The following is a 19,818-nucleotide window of genomic DNA, read 5'->3' as shown; positions in this document are numbered from 1 at the left end:
CCAATGAAAGCTGCACAAGTGTATTTTCATGTCAAATTCAGAAAAGATTTGGTCAAATGCACATAAACAGCAACCATCTAAATTTATCCACTTTTCATTGACATGAAAACATATACCAGATTGTTATTAAATATATTCTATAATTTTCTAATTCCAAAAAGAGCAGCACGTTGTTAGCTATATAGCAAGAGCTGTTATTTTGCATTCTCTTTGGCCAATGCACTCCTGTGTTTCATTGTGCATTTGGAAACTACTTGTTACTCTGGCACTCTTACCTGCCCTGTTAGTACAGGCAGAAATGAATATTTAGTTGTTCTTTTGTTTTCCTTTAGGATAAATCAAATATTACCAAAAGAAAAATATAATAGAAGTTGTTTTATATCTTGAAATGCAATAAACTTTAGCCAGGTCGGTCCATTCTTGGGATCAGCATACACAAAGGGATCCCAGTGTTTAACCCGGTCTTAAAACGCTCTAGGAATGATGCAGGGCCAGGTGTGAGTGCCACACAAGAATCAGAGTAGTTTGGGCCACAGCATTCTCGGACCTGTTACAATGTTATTACCATGAGTGCATAACATTAGGAAATGGTTGAGCTGGTAAGAGCTACTTTATAAAAAGGATGAAGTAAGCACATGATAAAATGCACACTGAAGTATGTTAAACTAGAATAAAATGGATGCTGTAGTCAGTACTGGAAATGTTACATTTATATTTGGGCATAGGATTATGTGGATTTTCTCTAGAAAGATGGTTTCTTTATTTTATGAAAATAATTTTCTTTATATAAAATATTTCCTTAGCATAGTGATGCTGATGACTTAAAAAATATTGATGTATGATATACATGAGATTAAAAATGCTTCTGTCTCTCGTAATTTAACAATACCAATGATAGAAGCATAAATATTAGATACTTCTGCCTGCTTTGAGTTAGTTTGAGAAGTATTTTTTAATTTGTCCAAAAAAGTTAAATCAATGATTATATATTATAAGGTGCTTGAAGATTGTTGATTTCTTATTTTAATTTATCAGGTATATCAAATTACCAGAAAAAATAATCCTAATACTTTGTCATTAAAATTTGAATATATTTGTTCTCAGATGAAACATTACATGTTTTTCTAATTTCCTATCCTTTGGATTGGAATCTTTCTGAGATAAGTATACCTATGTTTCTATACATGTAATTGACTAAAAAATGACTTAAAAATCTTCTCATTTTAATATATCTAATTCACACGAAGCTGTTATGCTATTAGGGACCTGATAATACTGATCTTATCACTTGCAGCCTGTTGGAAAATAACACAGGTAATCAGAAAAGCTGAAGCTTAGTCACATCTGATGGAAGTATAGACAATCCACGATAGGAAACGAAAAATGTTCCTTTTAAGAATAAGGTCCACATTGTAAACACAGAACGGGGTAAGACTTGGGGTGACCTCAAGGCAAAAATGAGGATCCATATTCAGGGTTCTGCAAATGCTCAGGCTGACATTGCTGGATGACTGTATCAGAGCTTACATCAGTGCTAAGTAATGTTACAGGTCTTAATAAATTTTGCTTAAAAAAACGAATGAGTGAATAAATGAATGAAAGACATGGTAACATAATGAGGTCTAGCCCTTGACAGTGATTGGGAGAAGTCACCAGACACCTTATTATAGAAGATCTTCAGTAAAATGTGCAAAAGTTTACATAGAATTCTTGTAACATCAATTATCACCCCTGCTGCCAAGTATCTGGGTTGCTAATACTTTAAATGACTTTGGGAAGACTTTTGCCACCACACTATTTCTTTCTTCACTGTCTATTTTGCAACAATCATGCTTCCTTGCTTTTATAAAGTCTCCCCAATAAATCTGGAGACGTAATTTCTTCCATACATCTTCACTCACCATATGCACCCTAGGCTGTTCACCAACCTTTTCATGGCTTATCATGCATCTTAAACCTTGATAATGTATGGGTCAAATTTTTTCAGACAAATGGATTCTGTGTACTTTAACATGTTTGTAAGACATTTGGGGGCAGAAGCTATGTACTCTAGGCCCAATGGATAATACATCAATATGGATAATAAGAATAATATACATGTACTCTAGGCCGTACGGATAATACACCAATATAGTTCAATACAAGGAACAGACTTTGAATTGCTAAAATGCTGTTCATTAAGTATTGAATGAATGAATGAATTGCTAGATACACTGTCTGTTTTCAACAGCCTGTTCAAATTAGCAATTTGCCAAATAGTTTGATCCAAGGTTAAAATCAGAGAATATCAAACAGAGTTTGCTGTACTTGGCTGAAAATGAGAAGCATGTTGAGATTTTTATTAAAATTGCTTTTTTATTCATTTTTTCTGGAATTTCAAATTATAAAAGACATCCCTGTATCTTCGCTTATTTAAATAACATTAAAAGTAGAAGAATTAACATTGCTCCCTTTCATTTTAGTGCACTACCTTAGTTCTGATGTAGAATTAATAGATACCTTTTTCCTAAAGCCAAATATTTATTTATCGAAAGGTCAAGTTTTTACTTTTTCCAAGGTTCAATTCAAAAGTATTTTGTGTTTCTAGAAAATGCATCTCATCAGACTTAATTTTTTGGAGGAAAGATCATATTTTTGTCATCCTTGTATTCCTAGCACCAACGTTTGTGTTTAATAAATTTTGGGTAAATGAATGAATGACCAGTGCGAGGACTCTTCTATCCAACCACTAACTACTAACACTTCGTATCTGATATTTACTTTCACATTCAAAAGAATACACATAATATTCTCTCTTAATTGCAGAGTAACACAAATCTTTCAAGATTCTGAGTTGCGTGGGCAATGATGAACAACTCTTAGAACTAGGAGTACTGTCTTAAAACCAGTCTGCCAATTAATCAGACCTAATGTGAGTGTATGAGGTGAACCGTAGTTTAACTGTGGAGTCAGGAAAACTATTACCGAATCATTTTGACAGTGTTTTCCCTCTTTTCACTCTGTGTACAAGGATCTATAGCGCTAGTGATGAATGGAGCCTCTTTAAGGAATGCAATCTCATCCTTCCCCACCGTCCTCTGAAGTGGAGCAGCACAGTATCTGTCACATGTGTTACTTGAATACTTTTCCGCTTGTGGTATTTGATTTACAAATAACAGAGAATCTAAGCTGCACTTTGATCCTTAATGTCAGCCAATCCAGTAATTATTTAGAGAAGGAAATATGAGTTTTATCAACTTGTCAAAAGTTATACCGAATCAGTGGTTGGATTCCAGATCTGCTGCAACCCATTCTGCCATGATTCTCTAAAGAATCTTTTTGACGATTCAAAAGTAAACCCAATGTTTATCAATTTAAAACATTTAGTAGACTAGATACGTAATCAAATATTGTAGGTTCAAGATAGTGCTTATGATATTGTTGATTTCCATGTTTTAAAACCATGAACTTTAGTATTAATTCAAGTTATATTCATAATTGTTAATATGTTTTAATGTAGAGGAGAGCTAAATACACATTGGAATATTTCATGAACAAGAATTTTTCTTTAAGCAATGATCCCAAAACATAGGCAGGAAATTCTCATTTATAAAACCCTTCTTGATAACGTCAATTAAATGACTTTCTTAAAATTATATGCGAGGCAAATATCATAGTATTATAAAATATGCTGACTAAAGCAGTGAAAATGTGTAAAAGCCCATAAAATAAAATTAATCAAATTAGGAATATAAAAAATTCAACTTCGTTTAAGTTCATAATTACGATGAACCTGACTGTAGTACATATTCACCAATTAGAACTGTGAGATCATCATTATGTGAAATTGTTACAATTCATGCACTTAAGAATTTTCAAATAAAGAGTGCCTGTAAATGCTCCAATCTGGGGATAATTCATGGTGAAATGCTACATAAATAAGTGACAAAAATATGGCTAGAAGCAGACGCAGTTTAAAAAGTTCTATATATGTCCCTTTGGTATAATTTGGATATTTAGGTTCACTTTTTATTACCTGTACTTATTTATCAGGAAACTAGTGGACTATGTGATGTTGTCAGTGTAGCCCTTGCCTAGTTAAAATTTAACAAAATAAGGATGCCAGGACAATAAAGAGATCAAATAGGAATAGCCAATTTTATATGCTCTGAAAAGCATTGGCAATAATTTACTTTCAGGTGGAAATATTGCTTGAACAATATTTTTGGTGGATACCTAATATTACAGGACTCTTCCTAGTGAAAATCTGCTGTGATTCTTTTATACGCTGGATAATTATAATCAAATGATTTAAGCAGGGGAGAATCATATTTTGCTTAATGATCTAATAAACATCAAGATACAATATTTCATTTTGTATTTTTAGATATTATACTTCCAAGTTATGCTTTCTGCTTTAATAATAAATTACTACTAAATATCAATGTGCCAAATGAATAGTTTTTCTTTAGACAGCAAATGTGAGCAAATGCAAGTAAATTATTTTCAAAAATAATGAATCACAACAGAAAATGGAAGAGAAAACATAACTTCCTATTAAATTTTTCATGGGCACACTCATTTCTCATTATGAAGCTAAGATACATTTTGAAGAAAATATAATTAGTAGATATTGCATATAATTTGGGAAAAGAGATAATTTAATTAAAAAATTGGTACTTAAAAAAGAGAAAAGTTCAAATACAGATTAAATCAAGTATCCCATATCTGACTATTTTGGCTTCCAAGAACAAAAATCATTTGTTCTGCATGGATCCTATTGCTGACCTGTACTTAAGGAGCTCTGGTTACTTTACATAAACTATCTTAACCCTGAAACAATGGAAAGAATGGTCTTGCTTACTTTGGAATGGGCTTAAAGCCTAAATGACACATTTATATCAGACAGGAATTGCTGGTGTTACTTTTCAATAAAGAACATGGTAAAATCAAAATAATTACTCACGGTATACTGTAGTATCCAGAAAGTCATTTTAGTGTTTATAATGAATACATTATAACATTTTTTAAACCACAAATGGTAGGATTTCAAATATTTTTCTTTGGATGGCAAAAGGAACTCTTATGTCATGATGTCCTACTGCTCAGTAGATTACCAATGACCCAAAGACACATGTGTTTGGCCCATTTTGTTCTTATATTAAAGATATTTTGGGCATTTTTTTTCCATTTTAATTGCTATCCCACTGGAAAACTTTCCCATGAGGACTACACATTCTCCAGGATAAAGTCATAGACAGGTGCCTGTTGAACCCATTCCACCATTGCTTACTCAAACCTTCCAGACAGATTTTTGTCCCTGTATTTAACCCTTGTATTAGAAATTAGTATATTCTTTTAGGAAGTGGACAATGTTTCCTGAGGGAGAATCAGAAACTTTTTCGAGGAAATCAAAAATTGCAATAATGTGAGGGTTGAAAATAAACCAAAAAGTTCCTTCTTAGCTTCTATTCTACCACCTTTACTCCAGCGGAATCCCCTAGATACATTGATGGATAATATGCTTCAAATATCTTTCTAAACCAGAAATTGGCAAAATGGGATACTCAGAGAATAAGGAAACTAACCTTGCCTCTTTCCAGTAAACAAGCTATTACCCAAAAGTGCCTAAATTTCATGCTTTTCTGAAGAATTACTACATAATAGGAAAAAGTAATTCTCTGTCGTCCCTGTGTATATGTGCATCTGTGTTTAACTGTAAACAATTACGCATCTTGGATCCCATTTTATATACCATGCTTCCAATATATAAGGCATTATAGATCATGAATCTGGAGAGTCAGTGATGGAATATTTTGTTCCAAAGTATAAAAGAATGCTCCAGGAATGGCACGACTATTGCTTCTTCCAAAGAGCCAACTACACTTTTATGTTAGTGTTGTTTTACAGTTTTATTGGCAGAAGGAGAGGAAACTGTATCTAAGTGACAAAATAATTAACATTTCTTTTTTTTTTTTTTTTTTTTTTTTTTGAGACGGAGTCTCTCTCTGTCACCCAGGCTGGAGTGGTGCAGTGGCCGGATCTCGGCTCACTGCAAGCTCCACCTCCCGGGTTCACGCCATTCTCCTGCCTCAGTGTCCGGAGTAGCTGGGACTACAGGCGCCCGCCATCTTGCCCGGCTAGTTTTTTGTATTTTTCAGTAGCGACGAGGTTTCACCGGGTTAGCCAAGGTGGTCTCTATCTCCTGACCTCGTGATCCGCCCCTCTCGGCCTCCCAAAGTGCTGGGATTACAGGTTTGAGCCACCGCGCCCGGCCTTAACATTTCTTAAAAATGAATAAATTGGGTTAGGCAATTTGGTTAGCACATTGGTGCATAAAACTGTGATTTCAACATTACGAAATGAAAGTCCACTAATGGATCCCATAGAATGATGTTACATTTATTGCTATTGTCACATGATAGGGAGGTCTCTTCATTTTAAAAACACCCTAGGAGCAAGAGTTTCTGATTCTTTTCCTATACAGGAGTTTGTGGATCATGGCAAACTTAAATAATATTCTTCATGAGAAAGTTTTCCAGCAGGTCTGATTAAAACAGAGGGGAGAGAAAGCACAGAGGAGCCAAGAAGATGAAGAAGATGGACTCTAAATCTATTTTTAGAATGAGCATACAATCTGTAAGTCTTTCATTATCACTATTATTATTATTTGGTACACAAAAAACGTTATATCCTTTTCTTTCAGTCTAGGAGTTTTAAGGATAAATATAAACAGACTCTTCAAAGAAATTATATTCTAAATGCAAAATACTTTTGGTCAATTGCTAAATAAAGCAATGCCATTTTCCCTAAAATGAAGCAGATAAAAATTATACCCATGCTGCTAGCAACTGAAACATAGACATTCCTAATCATTTACATTATTATCACATTAAAACACCCTTTGGGAAGTTTGCACATGAATAAGGGATTGCTTTAATTTGCAGATTACCCTTCAGAAAAACATAACACTAAATAAAAAACTGTCAAGAAAGTACAGTAACTGGGCTATATATTTTTTTAAAGGCAGAGGATAAAAAACATTTTTGCAAGTTTTCAAAGAGCACCTACATTTCTCCTTTAGGCTCTTAATATGTTCAAAACTCTGTAACATTAAATGGAAATTAAATAACCCAAAAAGGCATGCACTTTTACTTTTCATTGAATATAATTTCTGTTAAAATCTATGTAAGAAAATTAGCAGCTAAATCATTTTTTTTAAGTTAGGGTTGTCAGACTTGCCTGACCATGCTTTATATGACTCAGCATAATAGCAGCTGTGCATGTTTTTATTTTACTGCCAATGGAAGGGCAAGGAACGTAGCTGAGTAACATGCAGGCCAGTCAAAAGTCATTTAGAAACTGATTATATTTATAGATGTACAACTTGCTTGGGTAACCTGGGTAAAAGTGGTGGCACGAGCCTCTGGCTGGTTAAAAAACACCAGAGCTGCATTCTCGATGGCTCCAGCTTGATTTTACTCCTGTGAGAAGTAAGAATGGTAAGCGGTGAAGGTCACCATATCGCACTACTAAAGTTCACTTCGAAAAATAGTCATTCAAGCATGGCTTCCACATTATTAAACACTCTAAAAGAAAAAAACAATCATTCAAAATCACAAAAGGAATTACATTAATATAATCAAAATAACATTAAAATTAAAGCATATGTGATTATAACATGATTTTAAATGAGAGAGAATCTACAGAAAACTACTGAAGAATCACACACATTTAGCAAAGACATTGCAGAGGACTTACTGTGAACACCCAAAAAAACCTCTGAGTCTACTCAGTCTGCCTTATAAAAAAATTCATTTAGACATTCCAGAAAAAAATGCCTCATTTTTTCTTTAATTAAAAAATTAATTTAGAAAGGATTGGCAGTACGTCTCATGATGTTTCCTACTACTCTGTGATATTTAACAATGTAATCCTGTCCCCCAGATAGAAAAATGACCGGACAAAAATGACTAGAAGGCAGACAAGAAATGCTATTTCAAAGGGGAGTGTCTGAAATTCTTCAATAACTGTTTTAATTCTCTAGTTTTTTAGTGTAGAGCTACCAGGTAAAATTCTGAAAGATCAAAACCTACACATAATCTCTTTCATGGCTATCATCCTAATCATTTATTATTTTATAAATTTATGTCTAGAAAGTTTGATATAAAGCCAGAATTAAAAACCCCTCCAAATAACGTTAACACTGAAGTAACAGTCTGTATGCTGGGAAGGTATTGGAAGGACTCCACAACTCAAGCAATAAAATAATTCTGTCTGCTTCCACCTGGCAGATCAGGTCTCTTCCTCCAATTCTGAAATACTGAATTCACAAATATTATTTTAGAGTATTTAATTCAGAGCTAAGTTAATTAGAAAACAAATAAAAAAGCTTAATGATAACAAGAGAAACAAGAGATTTCCCTACTCTAAAGCCCACATCACTAGACTTCCCTCTTATTTCAAACATAATGGCTTAAGTTAAGGCAAAATACGTGCTCTTTTGGAAAACCCAGGGCTCTAAAATCTCTTAAAGCTAAGAAGACTGGATGTCAAGTTAAACATTCCTCAGAAGATCCTCAAACTTAGCTAAAAGATTAAACTAGCCAATGGCTTCAACGTTTGATACTGCATAATTCATTCTTAGTTTATATGACAGCCTAAAACTAAACATGTGTGAAAATAAAAGTTGATTTTTTCTAACTATTAGGGAGATATTCACCATTAGGCATAATTTCAAAATAATTTTACATTAAAATTCGAATGACCCAATTATATTTTATAAATGCTGACTTCAGCTTCTCTAATAGTAGTATACTCTATTAGAAATTGGGCCACTCCACCCTTCTAGCATAACCCAACTATTATAACAATACTTGTTCAAAATTTTGTTAACAAGATTTTAAGATATTATTCAACTTTCAAACAATAATCTAGTTAGTAAAAATTTAAGTTCAACTAATTAAAGTAATTCTTTGCCCCAGGATAGAAGGTTTTATTACTTTTCCCTTGAATCTCATCAGTTATTTTTTGTGAAACCAATAGCTATGTCCCTGTTATTTATACCTTCCTACATTCAAACATTGTCTGAATTTCCCATTAAACATCTACCTCTACCTAATCACTAACAGCAATACTACCGAACTTACAAACAAGAAAAAGCAGAAAATAGCATACTCTTTAGTAATTTTATCAAATAAATACAGAAACACTGTGTGAAATATCTAGTTCTTTTTTTTTTTTTTTTTTTTTTTTTGAGGCAGAGTCTCATCCTGTCACCCAGGCTGGAGTGCAATGGCATAATTTCGGCTCACTGCAACTCTGCCTCCTGAGTTCAAGCGATTCTCCTGCCTCAGCCTCCTGAGTAGCTGGGCTTACAGGTGCATGCCACCACATCTGGCTAATTTTTTGAATCTTTAGTAGAGACAGAGTTTCACCATGTTGGCCTCACTGGTCTCGAACACCTGACCTCGTGATCCACCCACCTTTGTTCTTTTTTTTATAATTATATTTTTCCTCATAATTTTAGCTGATTGTTAATTATCAGGACCATGTTGTGCTACCTAAATTTTACCTTTCAGTGCCCAAACTCTCCTATGTCATCATTCTTTCTTTCCCAACATCAGGAGTAGAAACTTTTATCTTCCTTGCCAAACAATTCGTATGAGGAAGGAACAAATCTTTGTTTTTCCTTGTTATTTTTGTTTGTTAATGCAAGCTTTAATCACTGGAAATCTTGTCTTCATTTTTGCATAAGCAATTAAATATTAAGGTTTTAAATTCCTCTCTTTACCTCCAACTCTGTACTTGTTGAGCTACAGGTTAATAACAAACAAAACAAAAAATATATTCTGTTGCTCATACCTTTCTTGTAAATCAAAGAATACATTAAGGTACCAGGACTTACTGAGTTGGTAAATTCAGAATTTTACATTCTATAATGTATGAAAGATTTTTGTTTCTTTAAATGGCGAACACTGAGCTCAGTAGGGTTAAATATGTTTTTAGTGTGATTCCTCATCAATACCTTCTCTTCAAAAAAATGACTGACTTCGGGAAAGATAAACTGTATATAAATATCAAGCCAAGATCCCAATTAGGTCTTCCTTGAGTAAATATGTCTGTGCAAACTAAATACAATACTATTTTATGAAGCATTTCATAAGAACTAAGAACATAACAAGATGAGAATTGTAACTACCCTCTCATCAGGTATTTTTCCAGTACATACAAAAACCACTGTTGTGGCCAAATTATAAGGAAGAAAGTGGAGAAATGGAGGCATTTTCAGAAATGTAAAATTATTTTTAAATACTGAAAAATTCATATCAAGAATACTATCAAGAATTCAAAATGTGAGTATTTGAAATATGAGTCAGCATATTGTTTCTCTAGCTCTATTTTAATCTATCACTAATTTATTTATTACCAATTTTGCCATGGAAAATGTATTGCTAGACAGATATTTTCTATTTTCTTAACAGGAAGGAAACATACAATTTAAAAATACCTGATAATTTTAAACAACCAAAATATATAACACCAAAATATCTCCTTATTTAAACATTTTTACCTCTTTGCTTTCCTCCATATCTGACTCGCTGCTGAATTCTTCAGTATTTAAATTTTCAAAATCAGATTCTCCAACAGCAATTGGTACCGTCACAGTGAGGCTAGGGTTGTTTATAAATGACATGTAATCACTTTCATCCACGACATATTTTTCTACACTGCTGCCTATGCCACTAGTAGTTCCATTTCCGTCTTTGAGATAATTGAGGTCTTTGCCTATTTCTATGGTGGTATGGTTGGAAATACAGCTGTCTTTTTTATTATTTAGATCTTCAAGAGGTTTAATTTCATCTAAAGCTTTCTGTTTCCTAACAAAGGCTTTCTGAATAAATTCACGTATTTTTCTTTTAACAAAATCGATTCCTTTCTGCATCCTTCCCACAGCAATCTGGAGATTATTCATTTCGTTATCATCATCAGTGGCAGCCAGATTGTCAGAACTGAAGGAACTCAAAAGCAAGGCCAAGAAGAGGTTCAGAACCTGAAACACAGTAGGAAAACAGGTGATGAAAACATTCTTTTGCTTCAATTGCTTTCAACAATTAGTTTTCTAAAATTGTTCTTGACACCTTATTTTACTCTAATACGTATTTCTGCTAATTCATGATAAAAATTCTGCAAAAAAGTGAATGAAATAAAAAATACTTGGTCAACATAAAATAATACTATTATCACTATTTGCTTTTTAGTCATTGCAGAAAATAATGAAATCATTGCTAAATGAAACATTTATATTAAGCTCGGTTCCAAAAGATAAATATAGACAATTGTATAGTGAAAAAAAAAAACCCTTTTATTTGGGATGCTGATACATTTTGGACATTTGTCCCCTCCCAAATCTCATGTGGAAGTGTAATCCCCAGCACTAGACGTGGGACCTGGTGGGAGGTGTTTGGATCACGGGGGCAGATCCCTCATGCCTTGGTGCTGTGCGCATGTCAGTGAGTTCTCATGAGATGTTGTTATTTAAACGTTTGTAGTGCCTCCTCCCCACGCTCTCTCTTGCTTGTTCCTGCTTTCGTCATGTGAAATGCCTGCTCCAATTTGCCTTCTGACATGATTGAAAACTCTGTGAGACTTCACCAGAAGCCAAGCAGGGGCCAGTAACATGCTCCCTGCAGAACCATGAGCTAATTAAATCTTTTTTCTTTATAAATTACCCACTCTCAGGTATTTATCTGTAGCAATGCAAGAATGGCCTAATACAGACGCTATTTTGACTATGTAATTTGGATTTCCTTAAACACTGATAATTTATTCCTAAAATCAACAATTATCCCAATATATTTAAATATGATTTTATTTTTGTGCCTTTGTACCATTTTCTGTACCTAGATAACTGGACAAATCAGACAAAAATGTATTTATTGCTGGATGAAAAGTCCCAATTTTTATTAAGACAATTATGGCTACTATAATTATACAATAGTAGGAACTACTATAAAATGGTTATTATACAATAATTATGATGTTATTGTTGAATTAAAGATTGTGGAGTTGAAGTATTGCCATGAGTAAGGACAATAATCAGTCTGCAAATTGGGTCTTTAAAAATAGGCTTCACCAGTATGAATGAGTGAAAAGATTCGTGACATTAAACCCACTACTGTGGAAAAAAAAAAAAAACAAGAGAACTTACGAAGAAATCAGACTTTCTCAGGGATACAAGACTGAGTCATAGAATATTTTTTCTGGATTTTATTGATAATATCAATGAATCCCTGATATTTAAGCATACAGAACATACAGAACAAAAGAAGGATATAAAGGGGGGCAAATGCACAAAGTAAATACAAGTTGCATATCCCTTATTTGAAATGCTCGGGACCAGAAGTGTTTTGGATTTTAAATTTTAAAATATTTGCGTGTACATAATGACATATCTTGAGAATGAGACACATGTGTAAACATAAAATTCATTTAAGTTTCGTACACATCTTATACACATAGCCTGAAGGTAATTTTATATAATATTTTTAATAATTTTGTTCAGGAAACAACATTTTGACTGTGGTTTAACTGCGATTCATCACAAGAGGCCAGGTGTAGAATTTTCCTCTTGTAATATCATGTTGGTGCTCAAAAGCTTTGAACTTTGGAGCATTTTGGATTTCAAATTTTCCGATTAGGGATGCTCAACCTGTAGTATAAAAGTAGAATCTTACGAAACTTTTTAAGTAAAACTTCAATAAAAAGGATTCTACACTCTTGCTATATTCTCATTTTTCTATCAACTGTTTTTTTTTAAAGCAGCCAATCTGCACATGGTGACACAGTGTTGAAACTGTGTTTATTAATACCCACTAGACACTAACTTTCATCAGCATGTTTATCTTAGTTCTACAGATTACTTGACATAGAGGAGCACATATTTTAGAATTCGAGTGCTATGTAAGAATCTATTTTCTGTTACCTACTAAGTAGCATAACCAATCTCAATCTCAGTATCCTCATCTATAAAATAAATGTAATCTTTTTTCTAGTGCCCAGCTTACAAGGTTGTTGTAAGGATTCAATGATAGAATTCATGTGGCATTCAGCGCAGTTCCTGGCACATAGTGAACCTTTGAGAAAGTTTAGCTGTTATCACTGTTACTATTATCCAACTTATCCTCCACAGCACTATCTTTCTATTTACTTTATTTTCCTAGAATATTTGTGTGAGTCAAGTTAATCTCTTTTTCTAGACTTCCTTTGTTACTGAAGGGTATGTGCATAACAACTGGCACAGGTGTTTGGTGTGATCCACGACAATTTAAGAAAACAGAGTTCAGCAAACTCACTCGGGGACGGAAATCCTGAATCCTGTTTCACAAATGTGCTAGCTCACTAAATGAAATCAACTCTTTCATGTGTCTCAAATTAGCCTCTTGGAATGGAAATGTTACCATAATTACCATTTTGAATTCAAAACTGAAATCTATTACATATTTTAATTGTTTCTCCATCCTGATTCCCAACTCGTGAGAGGAAGCCAAAACCTTCACACCCCTCCTGTGTGCTATTATCTCACCTTCTCTTAGGGAGAGAGGTTTTATTTTCTACTTCTAGAACTATCAGTTTTCAGAAAGTCACATTCTCTTTCTGCAGCACCTATCTTCAACCTTTGAAGGGTCTCTCGCCATCGTGTCTGGAAACTAAGAACGGCTCATAAAAATCCTGGTCTGGGAAACAGTAGTTAGTGGTCCCAGCTCTGTCTTGTCTGTAGACTAGACTGGCAGTCACATGTACTGTGACTACCACTTCTATCTGGGTGGAGCCCCATCTGATAGTTCACGTGTGTTAAGATGAAGGTATGCCAGCTTGCCTTTGGGATACCTTTCCCCTTTTTCCAGTGAGAATAGGAAGGAAGAATTGTAGTAAGGAGTGAATACATCAAGTTGATTCAGTCTTAAGCAAATGTTATATAAGCATATTTCCTTAATAGTGGTAAACATGATAGATATTACTACCTCAGCTACTCCAGAAACATATCTAGGTTATCACAAGATGAAGAAATTGTTTTAACTGACAGTCAAAAAGAAAATTTTTCTCTCTTAAAAGAACAAAAATTAAATTTACACCAGTAGATGGAAATGATTCTTTTATAAATGATATCTTTTTATGCACATATCACAATCTAAATTAATACTGATTTCATCCATAAGTATAGATACTTGATATTTCCTGAAACTCTCTTTTCAACTTGAATTCTCTGTACAATTATACATTAGAGAGGTATGTTAATTTCAGTAAACTAATAGACAACATGGGGTAGGCTGAGTTTTATCCTCTTTTAAAACTACTCTGCATTCTCCTGCTACATACATTTCCAAAATAATATCACTGGTTCATTGTCACTTTCTTGATAAAAAACCATCTGTAGCTTTGAATTGCCTAAAGGAAAATACATTTTATTATGCACAGTCAGCCTTTTCATAAATTAAATTCTACCCAATCTGGTCCCAAACTTTCTTTCTGAATTCCCCATTGCTGTCTGATCAATTATTGTTGTCATAAAGGATTATTTTCTCTGCCTTTTCTTTTCTTCTTCCAACATATACCAAATATACCTACAGAGAAAATGAAATCAAATCTATAACATAATTATATTATCTTTTCTTTGTTTCTGTTCTATGTAACCCTATGACACTTTCTGTTCTATGTGATCTTACACTTTTCTGAAAGCGAATATTTTAAAGTTGCTTGGGGATTATAGTAGCTTGAGCTCTTCTTAGTGACTAGCTTCTAATGAATACAATATTGGAGAAGTGGTGAAGGGTGACTTTCAAGAGTAGAATATAAAGAGGATTTTCTCCTTGCCTTCTCTCTTACATCACCTTCCCTGGAAGAAGCCACCTGCCATATCATAAGCATACTCAACAATCATATGGGAAAGGTCCTGTAGAGAAAAAATCAGACCTTCAACTAATCGCCAAAAAGGAACTGAAACCTCCTTCCAATAACCATGAGATTGAGCCGCCTTAGAAGCTAATCCTCCAGCCCCAGTCAAGAAAACTGTAACCTCAGCTAACATCTTGACAGCAACTTTGTGATTGACCCTGAACCAGAACCACTCAGCTAACTTATTCCCAAAATTCTGACCCACAGAAACGGTGAAATAATCAGTGTTTATTGTTTTAAGTCACTGTTTATAATTCTAGATTGTACACTGTTCATGTTTCTTGTTACTTTGAAAGTAGATCAGAATCATCAAAAGTAATGCTGCAGAGGCTGAAATCTGGTAATGAATAAAAATAAAATAATACTTTGCCTTTTTCCCTTGCCCTTTCTCTATCTTTGGGGACTTGAGGTTACTTTTATATGAAAGGAAATCATGTCTAAAGAGTATATGCTTTTTTTCTTTTTCTTTTCTTTTTTTGCAACAAAGTCTCGCTCTTTCACCCAGGTTGGAATACGGTGGCACAATCTCGGCTCACTGCAAACTCTGCCTCTCAGGCTCAAGTAATTCTCGTGCCTCAGCTTCCCAAGTAGCTGGGATTACAGGTGTGCATCATCACACCTGGCTAATTTTTGTATTTCTAGTAGAGACGGGGTTTTGCCATGTTGGTCAGGCTGGTCTCGAACTCCTGTCCTCAAGTGAACTGCCCACTTCACTCTCCCAAAGTGCTGGGATTACAGGCATGAGCCACTGAGCCTGGCAACAGTATATACATTAAATTACTTGTTGTAGTAGTCATTTTTCTATTCCATTAGTTTGGGTTCTAATTAAGCAATTCAGTGTAATTACTTCATATTTAAAGCATAAGAGCCTGATACTTTTCAGAGTCTCCTGTCCTCTGTCCTCAGTCACCAGGTACCTTGTTTCCTTGTTTGGGATGATCTTTCTTCCTACCAAGCTAAATTTTACATCTCAGTTAAATATATTTTAGGTCCAAACTCTTTGACAAAGACTTCCCTGATCAACCTTCCTATTGCAAAGCAAGGTTCCCATTTTGTAAACTTGGCATATAGCACTTTGTTTTCATATTTTTGAACACATATTAGTTACTTCCTATTTTTAATTCTATTTGAGTACATGCTATATCACTTTGTTATATTTATCTTCCCATGCCTTCTCATCTTCTCCATGCCTTCATGATTCAGGACACTGGTGTTGGGCATGGTTAATTTTTTAAAAATTATTATTATACTTTAAGTTCTGGGATACATGTGCAGAACATGCAGATTTGTTACATACGTACACACTTGCCATGGTGGTTTGCTGCACCCATCAACCCGTAATTTCCATTAGGTATTTCTCCTAATGCTCTCCCTCCCCTAGCCCCCCAACCCCCGACAGGTCTCAGTGTGTGATGTTCTCCTCCCTGTGTCCAGGTTATGAGTTGAACCTCATAAGAGGTTCAACTCCCACTTATGAGTGAGAACGTATGGTGTTTGGTTCTGTTCCTGTGTTAGTTTGCTGAGAATGATGGTTTTCAGCTTTATCCATGTCCCTGCAAAGGACATGAACTCATTCTTCTTTATGGCTGCATAGTATTTCATGGTGTGTATGTATCACATTTTGTTTATCCAGTCTATCATTGATGGGCATTTGGGTTGGTTCCAAATCTTTGCTATCATGAATAGTGCTGCAATAAGCATACATGTGCATGCATCTTTATAGTAGAATGATTTATAATCCTTAGGGTGTATACCCAGTAATGAGATTCCTGGATCAAATGATATTTCTGGTTCTAGATCCTTGAGGAATTGCCACACTGTCTTCCACAATGGTTGAACTAATTTACACTCCTACCAACACTGTTAAAGTGTTCCTATTTCTCCACAATCTCCCCAGCATCTGTTGTTTCTTGACTTTTTAATGATCACCATTCTAACTGGCATGAGATGGTATCTCATTGTGGTTTTGATTTGCATTTCTCTAATGATCAGTGATGATGAGCTTTTTTTTTTTTTTTTTTTGCCACATAAATGTCTTCTTCTGAGAAGTGTCTGTTCATATCCATTGCCGACTTTTTGATGGGGTTGTTTTTTTCTTGTAAACTTAAGTTCCTTGTAGATTCTGGATATCAGATGAATAGATTGCAAAAACTTTCTCCCATTCTGTAGGTTGCCTATTCAGTCTGTTGATAGTTTCTTTTGCTATGCAGAAGCTCTTTAGTTTAATTAGATCCCATTTGTCAATTTTGGCTTTTGTTGCTATTGCTTTTGGTGTTTTAGTCATGAAGTCTTTGCCCGTGCTTATGTCCTGAATGGTATTGCCTAGGTTTTCTTCTAGGTCTAACATTTAAGTCTTTAATCCATCTTGAGCTAATTTTTGTAACGCATGAAGACAAGATAAAAGAAAAAAGAATGAAAAGGAACAAAGTCTCCAAGAAATAAGGGACTATGTGAAAAGACCAAACCTAAGCTTGATTGGTGTACCTGAAAGTGATGGGGAGAATGGAACCAAGTTGGAATACACTCTTCAGGATATTATCCAGGAGAACTTCCCCAACCTAGCAAGACAGGCCAACATTCAAATTCAGAAAATACAGAGAACACCACAAAGATAATCCTTAAGAAAAGCAACCCCAAGACATGTAATTGTCAGATTCATCAAGGTTGAAATGAAGGAAAAAATGTTAAGGGCAGCCAGAGAGAAAAGTCAGGTTACCCACAAAGGGAAGCCCACCAGACTAGCAGTGGATCTAGGCAGAAACTCTACAAGCCAGAAGAGAGTTGGGGCCAATATTAAACATTCTTAAAGAAAATAATTTTCAACCCAGAATTTCACATCCAGCCAAACTAAGCTTCATAAATAAAGGAGAAATAAAATCATTTACAGACAAGCAAATGCTGAGAGAGTTTGCCACCACCAGGCCTGCCTTATAAGAGCTCTTGAAGGAAGCACTAACCATGGAAAGGAAAAACCAGGACTGGCCACTGCAAAAACATACCAAATTGTTAAGATCATCAACACTATAAAGAAACCACAGCAACTAATGAGCAAAATAACCAGCTAGCATCATAATGACCGGGTCAAATTCACACATTACAATATTAACCTTAAGTGTAAATGGGCTAAATGCCCCAATTAAAAGACACAGACTGGCAAATTGGATAAAGAGTCAAAACCCATAGATGTGCTTTAACCCATCTCACATGCAAAGACACACATAGGCGCAAAATAAAGGGATGGAGGAATATTTACCAAGCAAATGGAAAGTAAAAAAAAAAAAAGCAGGGTTTGCAATCCTAATCTTTGATAAAACAGAGTTTAAACCAACAAAGATTAAAAAAAGACAAAGAAAGACATTACATAATGGTAAAGGGATCAATGCAACAAGAAGAGCTAACTATCCTAAATATATATGGTGTTGGGCATGGTTAATTTTATGCAGAAATGACAATGTTTTTGAGTCAATGTTACTTGCTCATACTATAGTTTCTAGGCACCAAAAACCCCATGAGCTTTTAATAAACTGAGATTGTTACTAATTTTTAAATTTGTAGAAAACCAAATCTGAAACATTTTCACGTGTTATTGCTAGTACTTATAAATAAAATGAGTGTTCTAAGTAACACTTCCATGCTTTAGTACAGGAACTGAAAGATAAATAACAGAAATGTTTCTCTCCATGTAGCAAGAAGGATAATGAGAGAAAGAACAACTGGTTCAAAAGGTAGTTTAAGGGTTTGTGTGGATTACAATGGTCTAAACTATACATGGCTCTCATGAGTAATAGACAATAGGAAATGGCCTTGATTTAAAAAATACAAAATATTCTTCAGTTGAACACACTTTTTTATGGTTACATTATCTTTTAATGAAAATGAGGAAAATGTTTTTGCTACATACCACTAGATTTCCAATCACCATGACCATCATGAAGACAGTAAGGCACATGGTTTGGCCAGCGACCTCCATACAGTCCCACATGGTCTCTATCCACTCTCCACACAGCACTCGGAACACGATCAGGAAGGAGTGGAAGAAGTCATGCATGTGCCAGCGTGGGAGTTCACAGTCATTGGAAATCTTGCAGACACATTCTTTGTAGCTCTTACCAAAGAGCTGCATGCCGACCACAGCAAAAATGAAGACGATGATGGCCAACACCAAGGTGAGGTTTCCTAGAGCCCCCACAGAATTGCCAATGATCTTTATTAGCATATTTAGAGTTGGCCAAGACTTTGCCAACTTGAAAACTCGGAGCTGGAAATAAAAGCAAGAACAGCATTAATGCCCTGCATTTCTAAAAATATCTGTAATTTTATTAACAGGGCAAATGTACAGGTAACTGTCTCAATTATAGAGTAATGAATTATTTATTTGTCAAACGATTACTAACAACTATAGCAGTGACTTGCTATCATAGAGGGTTCTCTTTTTCATTTTGAAATGGTCCACACTGTAAATGAAATAATTAAATTATATATATTTTTAAATTGGCAGTTTAACAAGATACAACAAATTTTCAAGTATCCTACATAAGCATATGTAAAATACACCTTTGTTTCTCCTTAAGGAATTAAGATATTTAAGATTGATGGTGGTTAATTAGCAGAGATCCAGTTTCAGAGAAGTAGAAACTCTCATTATTTTTTGTTTGTTTGTTTGTTTTGTTTTGTTTTTTTGAGATGGAGTCTCGTTCTGTCGCCCAGTCTGGAGGGCAGTGGCCGGATCTCAGCTCACTGCAAGCTCCGCCCCCTGGGTTTACGCCATTCTCCTGCCTCAGCCTCCCGAGTAGCTGGAACTACAGGCGCCCACCACCTTGCCTGGCTAGCTTTTTGTATTTTTTTTAGTAGAGACGGGGTTTCACCTTGTTAGCCAGGATGGTC

General features: G+C 34.7%; 1 protein-coding gene across 4 annotated transcripts in view; it reads right to left on the bottom strand.

Annotated features, from left to right (window-relative positions):
- The window catches only part of SCN2A (sodium voltage-gated channel alpha subunit 2), a 163,902-nt gene that overhangs the window by 28,976 nt on the left and 115,108 nt on the right, over nucleotides 1–19,818 (bottom strand). For all 4 annotated transcript variants that reach the window (XM_065525595.2, XM_065525593.2, XM_065525596.2 and 1 more), the window contains exons 16-17: nucleotides 18,836–19,192; nucleotides 10,553–11,032 (exon numbers count right to left, since the gene is read on the bottom strand). In XM_065525595.2, coding sequence (XP_065381667.1) covers nucleotides 10,553–11,032; nucleotides 18,836–19,192 — 837 coding nt within the window. The remainder of the gene's footprint in view (nucleotides 1–10,552; nucleotides 11,033–18,835; nucleotides 19,193–19,818) is intronic.

Source organism: Macaca fascicularis, chromosome 12, assembly GCF_037993035.2.
Source record: "Macaca fascicularis isolate 582-1 chromosome 12, T2T-MFA8v1.1".
In the NCBI taxonomy this organism is placed as follows: Eukaryota; Metazoa; Chordata; class Mammalia; order Primates; family Cercopithecidae; genus Macaca; species Macaca fascicularis.
Note: the sequence above shows the minus strand (reverse complement) of the source record. Positions and strands in the feature narration are given on the sequence as shown.